This window comes from Garra rufa, unplaced genomic scaffold (assembly GCF_049309525.1).
Source record: "Garra rufa unplaced genomic scaffold, GarRuf1.0 hap1_unplaced_733, whole genome shotgun sequence".
Taxonomy (NCBI): domain Eukaryota; kingdom Metazoa; phylum Chordata; class Actinopteri; order Cypriniformes; family Cyprinidae; genus Garra; species Garra rufa.
The window spans coordinates 331-11,856 of record NW_027394998.1 but is presented as its reverse complement, the minus strand read 5'-3'; the positions used below and the strand labels follow the sequence as shown (position 1 = coordinate 11,856).

Sequence of the window (11,526 nt, the reverse complement as noted above, 5' to 3'; positions counted from 1 at the left end):
CTGGATTTTTACAATTAATGGCAAAATATATAAACTGATATTTCCTACTGACACAAAGCAAAAGATAAAAATAACTGACTTAAAATTAATTTTTAGCTGGTGAATATACTAGTGTTCTAATAATATTGGCCACCACTGTATATCAACATCTACTAATAGTGAAACAACAAACACAAAAAGTCAAAGAGCCCTCGATCTGTACCTTTCTCCTCAAACTCTGTTACCACAGCTGTCATCATGTCTTGGTAGTAGGACTCTCCTCTCTCTTCTATGCGGATGTCCAAGCAGTTGTAGACCTTTTGAAACTCTACATCAGCAAAGCGGAAGGGACAAAGACAGTTTAATTACAATTAGGGATGCAACGATACCTTTTTTTCAAAACCGATCCGATACCAAAAATTCTGAGTATCGGCCGATACCGATACCAGGCCGATATCAGTGGGGGTATTTTACCTTCAAAAATAAAGAATGTATACAATTCACTTTGTCATTAAGATTTATTTATTTTTTAGGTAAAGAAAGAAATACCAAATCTGCCTGCACATTGTTGGATAAAAAAAAAGGGGGGGTACATGCATGAGTGCAATCAAATTCATAATTTCTTATTAAGATTAATGTTTTAAAATAACATTTTGACAACAGAAAGATTACAGATATAAATAACTGAACAGATCTGCCAGCAGATGGCGGCAAGACACTGATTTAATTACTGAATCTTTTCATTCATTTGATTCATTTGAACGGATGGTTCATTCAGGAATGAAGCAAGTGACTCTGTTTGAATGGGAAATTGAATCATTTCACTAGATTCGTTTAAAAACGCATGTTCATTCATAAACGAAACACCGCTGTGTTTGAATGGAGATGCGCAGCGGCTCAGTTGTGACTTGTTTCAGATTACTTTTGACGACGAAATGGAGCAAAATCAGGCAATATAGTGTTATAGTCAGACAATGCAAGTCATTTAATAATAAACACTCGCAAAGTCCTTGTGTTCTTTTGCGTGATGCTTTTGAAGATGCTTGATTAAATTTGTGGTGTTGTAATTCGAAACACTACTTCCACCTTGAAACTTTGACTTTGCAAACATTACAATTTGCAGTGCTACTAGCTGCTGTATCAAGAGTAAAATATTTCCAAATCAGGGACATGTTTACCGCGCTGAGGTAGACTTTGCATGTAAAAGTTCCCTCTGAACTCGCCTCTCACACTCACGTCACATGTGATTGTGTAAGCAGCGCAACGTATTTTAAATGTATTTTATTTTTAAGGCAATGTTTTAAAATAATTGTGTTCTTGTATGAATTATTATAGTTTTTACAGTAGACTATTATTTCTTGCTATTTATTTAATCAAACTCTGGTAACGGTATCGAATTTGGATCGGTCACGCATCACCGATATCCGATCCATTCAAAAAGCTTGGATCGGCGTCGATACCGATCCAGAGTATCGGATCGATGCAACCCTAATTACAATGGGCACACTACAGGGAAATCAAATGTGGAACTTTCCAGAATTAACAAAGCCTGATTAGACAGCATCATCAGAAAAAAAAAAACCAATAAATGACCTTCATTAGATAAACCTTAGACTGAAGGGTCTGATTAAGGGATAAAGGTAGATGCCGTATAGAGTTGGTGTCACAAGGAACAGACAGGCCAGACAGAGGTGCAGGGCATCTTTGCCCTTAGGATTTAAACTGGTAAAACTAGTTTAAATTTTTGTCCTCTGCATTAAACACAGATATTAAAACAAAAGAAAGAGGAGAGCAAACATGTTAAAAATGTATTAATGTATTTATAGTATTAAACCAAAATAAGAGATAACACGTTTAAAACATGGTACCTTGGACACAAAAATCTCTTCACTATTTAAACAGACTACTTGGAAAAACACATGATCCCTGTATTCTACCCTTTCTTATTCAGAATGGAGGTGAATAAATGAATACTTTGAATTTTAAGGAGTGTTCCTTTACTATTACACCTGCAAAAAAGTATCAGTATTTATTTGTTTATTTGTTACTGGTATGAGCTGTACAAATTTTGTATTAAACATTGAGTTCACTGTTATCAGGGTATCTGCAGATATGAACAAGTGAAATTTAAGACTTTAAGACCTTTTTAATACCACCTTATATGAAATTTAAGACCGAACCTGTAATGGAAATAGATATTATATTACATGCATACATGTAATATTTAATGTGTTTAATGTAAAAAGTAAACACAATTTCATGGCTGTCATAAATTAAATTTATTACTAGGATATACAGTGAACTTTTCATATCAGCAGATACTATTCCACACAAAATATCCCCATAAAAGTACCACTAGAAATATCTGACGTAAAAAAAAAAATTCTGAAGCAATATTTTCATCAGTGCTCTATTAGCTTTTACATATTAAATCTGCATATTTGATTTACCTTTATAAAGGCCTTTTTTTTTTACTTTTGAAATGTATGCATTACCTTTGAAATTTATTTTATGAATTTATCAATAAATTCTAAATGGCTGTTAGCAGTGAGATTACACAATTTACTCCTGCAAAATTAAAAGTGAGATTAATGTTTTAAATACATTTATTGATTAATAAATATCTAAATTAGAAATGTTGGGTGTGGAGGCATACTTTTAAACACACTAAACTACCAGCAGGTGGCGGTAAGTCACTTCATGAGCGAGTTATTTCAACTGATTCGATCAAAACGCTGAATTATAGCAAAACGTTGCTAGGAGAATGCTTCTGCTAATGTTGCATATTGTCTAATACGTAAGTAACTACTTGACTAACTACTTGTTTATTGAGCTAAAATGAATGTAACATTTGTAATTGTGAGAATTTTCAGCAAAAAGCTCACTTGGTATATTACTGAACTATATCATGTTATAAATAAACTATACATTTGAAATTTTTACCTCAGTGTGTTTCTTTAGAGAGCTGTTACATTCATTGTTTTAAAGTATGTCACAAATAGACCAGAAATACACCATCCATTATCAATTTCTGTTTACGTTGAATGTATTAAAATATGAATCTTTCTTGCCTTTCGATGCTTCGCTAGTTGTTTTTGTCACTTCAGTTTTAATCAGGCGGTTTGTTCGGTCGGGCAAGTAAAAAAAAAAAAACATTTTTAAAGTATTTCGAAGGCTGGCGGTCAGCTGGCTCGACCTATATTTCTTATTATTATTGATAACATTATATACAGAAAAAGGTAGTTTGACCAGTATTCTGCTACTGCGATTCTGAAGACGCAGTAACTTCCACAGAGGGAGAAAACAAATCTAGTTGTTAGCAACTGGCCTTAGCCAAGCCCTATATTCAGTTTTTTCAAGCCAAGTATCGCTAAACTTGCACTTACCCATAGCTAAAAAGTTAAATCCATTTTACTTCTGCGGTACAATCCGAGAGAGACTCGCGCCAGTAACAGAAAGCTGATTGGCTATTGCATGCTGGTCTCATTTGTAGTTTAAATACAGCAAATTATGTTTGGAATAGTGAAATAAAGAACTACAACACCACGGAAACAACAGAAAGAGAATTTAAATGAGCATTAGAGGTAGCGTTACATGGACATCGGAAAAATAAGACCTGTGTAAAATTATTTAAGACCTAGAACAGCGAATTTAAGACTTTTTAAGGCCTAAAATTTTGATTTTTAAATTTTAGACTTTTTAAGACTTTTTAAGACCCCGCGGAAACCCTGGTTATGTTTGTCCTAACCCCTACTGTCCTATTACAAGGGTATATACACCTAAAGTGACATCATTTTGGCACTTGTGAAATTTTGTCAGTGCACTTATGGCCTTCAATCCGATTTCAGGAATTTGAAGGGGCCTGCCTGACAGGTACATGTGTTTGCATAGCATTTTAAAAGGAAATAATTTTAATAATAAAACATTAACTATAAATATTTTAATTATTTATCTTTAAAATGTAAATGCAAGTAAGATTATTACAGTTTTTCTCAATTGCTAAAACACTATAACCAGTCTTTTGAACTAAAATTTCAAAACTATAATGCCATTTTTGAAAAAGCACACCCATTTCCCTAAACTATAAACACTATTCCCTGCTTTGACACATGAGTTATATTTGGTGAACTGTTACTTCAAAACTCTACACACAAATCCCTACATTTCTCAGTGCTTACACCATGAGGTCATTTAGAAAGCACAAGCATTCAATATTGTTCACTCAAGTCTGCAAAGTTTGAGCTCAATTAGCACACAATTACCCAACTGGAAACACTAGGAGTCAAAATTTAGCACACACCAATCAGAACCTTCGATGGAGATAAAAGGATAAAAGTTTTTCTCAGTCACTTTGGTGCATTTCTCAGATCAGAAATGAAATATACATTTGTCTGCAGTTTCCTACATTATCAGTTGCTATTGTCATGTTGCTCAAAATGTATTATATACTGTAGTTCTCTGTGCAATAGTCTTACCCCTCAAAACATCAAGTCATTAGCTCATCGTATAAATCATTACCTAAATGCAAAATTTTTGATCTAGTTGTCCTAAACTGTCAATCATATATTCTACACATTTCTATTAGACTTTTTGTAAATTTGCCATGAATTATTCAAGTGAATCTTGACTTTCACTAATGAAGATAATATAGATCAACCAATGATAAAGCAGTTCTCTGAAATAGATCAAAGGTACATCTCATGAACCTTCCATTGGAAAGCAAATAGACAGAGGACAACACAGGAGTTACAAATTCTGACAGTGGACTTTCTTATTTTTATTTTCACCTTTGTGCCCATATTTCTTTTTTTTTTCTGTTTCACAATGACGTTGTGTGCTTTTATTTTATTTTTTTTATTTTTTGTCAGACCACTAGTACAAGTGTAACTGTGAATCCTATCCAGTCTTTTTCAATCAATATCCCACATACAGTAATGTGTAATTTTGAAGAGGAAGAGTAGGAGGTGAAAGAGGAAGAGGAGGAGAAGAAGGTGGATGATGATGATGACGACAACATGGAAGAGACAGAGTAAGGGCAAGGGAAAGAAAACAAGCAGTCTCATATATTTTAGTTGATGAGTGCCAGGGTTGGATCAGGCATGCAAGAGGATTTTACCCCTGCTGCCTGGCCAGGGCTAATTTAGCCTGTGATGCTGAAGAGGTTCTTTGGCCTGTCCCAGACCAAAGACAGGATGCTGGGCAGAATAATTATTTTGTTGTTTTTTGCTGTTTTGTACTGTACAGTACATTAAATTAAGGAATAAAACACTTGCAAAGGAATAGATTTGTTGTGTTCATCTTGTGAAAAGTTTTTTATTTGTATTGTTTTTGTAGTATTGTTTTGAATTTATCTCATCAGTGTGTAAAACTGTGTTGTAGTGTGTTTGTTTTTGAGGATTTGTGTGTCATGTCTGAAAGCAAAGTTTGGTTTTTCAGCAAGATTGAATTGTTTTGAGTGGAGAGATTCATTTTGACCTCAATATAGGAAGTTTGGGGAAATGAGTTAGGAGTTGTGGATTTGTGTTTAGAGTTTCGCAAATAAGAGGCATAATTTCAAGAAATGTGTTTAAGCAATTGAGAAAAACTGTATATTTTCTGAGAATGTTTTTGAAATAAATCTTTTATGCTCACCTAGGCTGGATTTTTTTTCAGCAAAATAACAGTAAGACAAGTAATATTGTGAAATATCAATACAATTTAAAACAACCAATTTCTATTATAGCATGCTTTAAAATGTAATTATTTATGGAATTGCTCCACTCTTCAGTGTTCCCTCAGAAATTATTCTATCTAAAATTATTCTGGTGCTTAAACTCCCTTTTAATACTTTTGTGGAAATGTATAACTTTTTTCTGGATTTTTGATGAATATAAAGTTAAAAAGAACAGCATTTATTTGAAATGTGAATCTTTTGTAACATTATACATTTTTTAACTGTACCTTTCGAACAATTTAATGCTGAATAAAAGTATAAATTTCTTTCAAAAGAAAAAAATGATCTGCTTCCTTTAGCAGTGAACAATTCATATTATTGTAACAATTCATAAGAATTCGTGCTGTCTGTGGAGGTTTGTACATGCTGTCTGTGTGAGAATGACATTCTTAGGTGATGAATTTCTTACACATACCATTGCGGGAAACATCACAGATGAGGTTCCAGGCTTTGATGAAATCTGGTTCTTTGCTCTGGAGTTTAACCACACACTGGTAGGCCCTCTTCTTAAACTCCTCATCCTCATCAAACCTTTTCTTCGATTCCTTGATAAAGATGAAAGAAGGAAGAAGTTTAACTAAGCTTAGAAAAGTCATCCACAAAAAAAGACTGTATATTGCAAGGGGCCATGAATAACTACTTACATTTAACTATACATTATACATTTTTGGAGATGTGCAAACAATACAACCACATATCTAAGTTAAAGCAATGCAAGTTACTCCATATATAACAAATAAAAACTAAGTTAAAGTCTGCATGAAATAAAAAAAAATTACACTACTGCCTTTGTTAGCACTCATTGCTAGTCGTGAGGTGAACAGTTAAATGAAAAAAAAAATGTTTTAGTAATCTTTATTTTAAAAAAAATGGAAATTTGCTTCTCTGATGATATCATATTTGCAACATAGGCAGAGTATCCTTTAACCACTGCTCTCCAACTTTTAGTTTGATACAAGTGATTGTCGAGAGGAAGTGCGCTAAAATAAAACTGCGCCTTCTATGTAATATTTAATATCAGTTGAACTGTTCCATTTATAAATATGTCACATCACGGTATTAAAGTCAGTGCTGTATTAAACTTCCGGTTCACTGCAGACTGTTTATCAAATTCTATTTTTTTTCTCTCTCTCTCTCTCCACACTGTGAAAAATGAAAAATGATCATGATTTTAACAGTAAAAACTTGTTAATTGGTTAACAGTAAGTTTCCTTACTATATATAGATAATAACTGTAATTACTGTATAACTGTAATTAGATACTTTTTCCTTTTGAAATCATTAAAATATTCTGATTTTATTATTATTAATGGTAAAAACGGAAGGTTTAAAAATAAACTAAATTTTACGTTCAAAATAAATCTTTTGTAACATTATAAATGGCTTTATTGTTACTTTAACTTGATTAAATGCATCCTTGTTAATAAAAAAAAGTATCAATTTATACATAAGCCCACTAATCAATTGTCAGCTGACCCAATTTGAAGTAAAAAAAAAACAATAACTGATCAAGTAACACAGGGTAAACATTGGTGAAAACTAAGAGGCAGCCAGTCTCCTCTGAGCACATCCATCAGGTTGTATGTAACAGATTCTCACTTTGTAGAAAGCCTGAAGGTCACCAATAGGTGGGGAAGCACGGATATAATCTGGAAACTTGTCTTGCAAATGAGCAATGAGCATCCCAAACTGTGTCCCCCAGTCTCCAACATGGTTCAACCTGACAGATACAGGACAAAAGAATGAAAGATATACTCAAGCACTAACGAACACATAGATTACTGCTGGAAAAAAATTAAATGCAATTAAAGATTTACGGGTGGCCCCCAATAGTCGAAGATTCAATGCTTCGATAAGAGGAGCCTGATTTGACTACCAATCTCACAGTTGAATCTTCGCAGACGTGTTATGAAATTTTAAGTGTAAGAAGAAGAACTTAACAGTACTCGCTCTCTGTTTTCTTTATGCCCCCATAGCTTAGACGTGGGCCAGGCATAGGGCCTGTTTTAGTCTTCTGCTTTTTATATTTTAGACGTCCATCAATTATGGTGATGAAAAATATTTGCCGCGCTGATGAACACAAGACCAGGCTACGGCAACTGTCAAGATCGGCTCGGACAGTATTCAGTACCAGCACCAGCATGACTGCGCATTCAGTGCAGCAGGAAGATTTCCACATTTAAACGCAATTGACTAAAGTTTGCCACGAAGCCCCAGCAAAAGTAATTACCATGAATGTGTCGGGGGGGAATAGTACAGAGATATTTTAATTATTTGTTAATAAACTAGCGTTTTCTGAGTCAGTGTCGCAAAGATGAAACTGACAATCCTGACTCGCCATCTCCTCATTGAAATCACAGGCTTTTGAAGTTCTACAGAAGGGGTCTCCAAATCTGCTCCTGAAAAGCTACTATCCCGCAGATTTCAGACCTAACCTCAAACAAACACACCTGAACCAGCTAAGCAAGGTGTTCAGGGCTACTTAAAGCGGTCATCGGATGCCCATTTTCCACAAGTCTTGATGGACAGATTAGATCCAATATGGTCCAATGACACAACTGGTATCTGATATCTGTGTTTACATTAATTTCCGCCCAAAATGATTGTCAGTGATCACTTTACTATGCACATGGTAGACTTAATACTCGCAGTTTGAGTGCGGCAGCGTGCGCTACGAGCACTGTATAATGGCTGACAGGTCAGGAATATTTGTTTTTAATGACATATGGCTGGACAACATCTCATCTGACCGCAGTTCACTGTTGTTCTACTGAAGCTGCTCATCACAGTAACATTTTCGCACTTGTTTGCCTGGCGCTGAGGTGAAGTTGGAGCGCGCGTCTAAAAATGTCTCCAGTTTGATGTGCTCGTAAAGACGCTCTGCACATCTAAATAAACATTTCTTTAGCAGTTGTGAGTGGGGTGGCCAAACCTAGCCCCTCCCCTGCGTTAATTGCATTAAATATAAATAATTGCCTGCGTTAACGTGCTAATTTTGACACCACTAATTTCTTACAATTTATACATTACATTTCTGTCATTGAATGTGGTAATAAAGAGGCTTTAAACTTTATCCGTATGATGAGGAAAAATCACCTTGATAGAGCAAAGATACCTACATATAATAATAGCATACAGTTAATAATACATAATGTTTGTTGTTGTAAGATACTGAGCCGCAATGTGGGGACGTAAAATCATTTATATAATTTATTATATAAAAATTATATTTTTGTACCACTGTAAATGCAGCCTGCAGGACAGTAACTCTCCAGGGAGCAGAGTTGGAGATGAGTTCTTGTTTTCATATAATATGCTTACGTGAATGTCTACTAATAATAGGAAGATCGGATAATTTTGCTTACTCGGACCTTTGAATCACATCCAACAAAACAAAGTTATTTTGTTTACTTCAGGAGAATATAATTAAGAAATGTTACATTGTCAAATTCCACAACATATCTACTTACACAACGTTTCGAATAAGGCTGTTACTGCAATTAAACAATAATGCAACCAATGTCAAATTATGAAAAACAGAAAATATTCATTCATTGTTTCTGGTTGTGCAGTTTGTTAGGTTCCCTCACCTCCTGACTGGTTGCATTTGTTCTTTTGTCATGTCACATCACAATAAACTAAAGCTATGCAGTCTGTACCAGAAACAGAAATTATTAGTTCACCTCCCAAGTTTTTGGGTTTGAAGCGTTTGTTCCCAGCCCCATAGGCAATAATGCTACACAGTCCCGGAATAAGTAATTATTAGTTCATCTCTCAATTCTTCGGGTTTGAGTCATTTGTTCTTTTGTCACGTGCCCACTTTCTGGCTCAGTATTTTACAACGAACACAAAAATTATATATTATTAACTGTATGCTATTATTATATGTAGGTATCTTTGCTTTATCAAGGTGATTTTTCCTCATCATATGGATAAAGTTGGAGAGAGAAAAAAAAATAAAACGTTTTAGTGAGGACAAGGCATATGTCTCACAACAGAGATTAAAATTGGCTATTTCTGAAACCCCACAATTGAGCTCCACAACTAGCACACTAACCTTAGCACTTCATAACCCAGGAACTCAAAGAGCCGACACATGCTGTCGCCAATAATTGTGGACCGCAGGTGACCGACATGCATCTCTTTGGCAATGTTAGGTGAGGAGAAGTCCACAACAACCTACAAAACACACACACACACACACACACACACACACACACACACACACACACACACACACACACACACACACACACACACACCAATGCATGTAAAGACTACTGAATAAAAGTTTATACCGAAAAAGTTTATACAGTTTATAACATTATGTTGTAATGTATTTCATCACTACAGTGAAACCCCTACCTTCTTTTTCTTCTTCAAAGATGGAGGCTGCACTCCATTCACAAGCAGGTTTGAGAGGAGTTTAGAGACAAAAATCCTCTTGAGATGAATGTTGATAAACCCTACAATCCAATATGCACTTGATTATTTATCAATCTTTGAAAACAGGGGAGAAAATGGTCTTGGTATTTATGCTATTCTGAACAAACCTGGCCCTGCGATTTCTGTTCTCTCAATTAACTCATTGTTGGGTATGTTTTGAACAATCTTCTCTGCAATCTCCCTGGGGCTGACCTTCTGTCCTTTAGCTTTCATCATCTTAAAACAAACACATTCACAAAAATAATTCACTATAAGTGGACAAAAGAAACAAGTGACATAGCAACATTCTTCAAAGCATTTCCTTCATCGCTTAATGTTTAAAATGACGCAAAAGGAAGGAACAGAAGAGTTTACCTAAAAATGAAACTGACCTGAGCCATTGCCATGGCACTGTTACACTGGTAATCACCAAACTTGGCCTGCTGGTTAGGAGTGACCGTGAGTGGTGGGTTTTCTAGGCCAGGGAAGGCGGTACTGATGGCCTCTCCAAAGATCTGCTGCAAACGGTGGTTGATGTTCAACATTGCCTTGCCGTTTTGGCTCATCCCCTCCTGTAAACTCTGAGGAAACATAGATTTAATGACTGAATTACAATTGCTATTTTAGCATGATTTATACTACATAATATTATAGTATGCATAATAGTTTGAATTAGCTTTTATTTTTTATTTTAGCTCAAGTTTAAGCCATTTGATTAATATATATATATTTTTATATATTTTTATTTGGCTCTGTTTTTATATCAGTTTTAGTAACTGTACAATTTCAACAACCTTATTCTCAGTTAGTTGGTTAGTTGTTGTTTTGTTTTTTTGTCCATCTAATATTGCATTGCAGACTCAGAGAAACAGAGGATTGAGATCCATGCAGCTTTATTTGCGAGAACAATAAACAGACAGGCAGGGATCAATAACAAAGGCAGGACAATAATCTTAGTCATAGACAGACACAGGTTCGAGGAATGCCACAAACAACCAGATTAAATATCCAAGCAAACAAAGCAAAGTCAACAAGGCAGCCATCAGGGAGTTGTAAACAAGAAAAACAATCCGAGGGTCAAAACACAGTAATGATAAACAGTGGAAATAAATGATCAGGGGCTTGTTCTTCGTACGTTGCTTAAAACATCCGAGATCAATTGAGACATCCAAGATGATATTGTAAAATATCATCGTGGTAATCATGATCCGGCTAATTGGGTTCTTCGAACACACCTGTTGTTTATGATTAGTATCGCTGGATTGAGTTATCTGAGATAATTGCGCGTTCATGCGTTGGTTTAAACCTTTTAAACCAACGCATGAACGCGCAATTATCTCAGATAACTCAATCCAGCGATACTAATCATGTGTAGTGTCTAGTAGTGTCTAGTACATATCTAGACATGT

At 34.9% G+C, this 11,526-nt stretch overlaps 1 protein-coding gene across 1 annotated transcript; it reads right to left on the bottom strand.

Moving 5' to 3' along the window:
- Positions 1 to 202: 202 nt before the first annotated feature.
- LOC141317326 (arginine--tRNA ligase, cytoplasmic-like) lies at positions 203 to 10,698 on the bottom strand (the record flags this gene model as incomplete). Its single annotated transcript, XM_073833066.1, has 7 exons — positions 203 to 307; positions 6,108 to 6,237; positions 7,292 to 7,412; positions 9,750 to 9,871; positions 10,058 to 10,158; positions 10,246 to 10,354; positions 10,510 to 10,698. Coding segments are annotated over 7 exons (877 nt in total), but the record flags the coding sequence as incomplete, so codon positions are not given.
- Between the last annotated feature and the right edge of the window lie 828 nt (positions 10,699 to 11,526).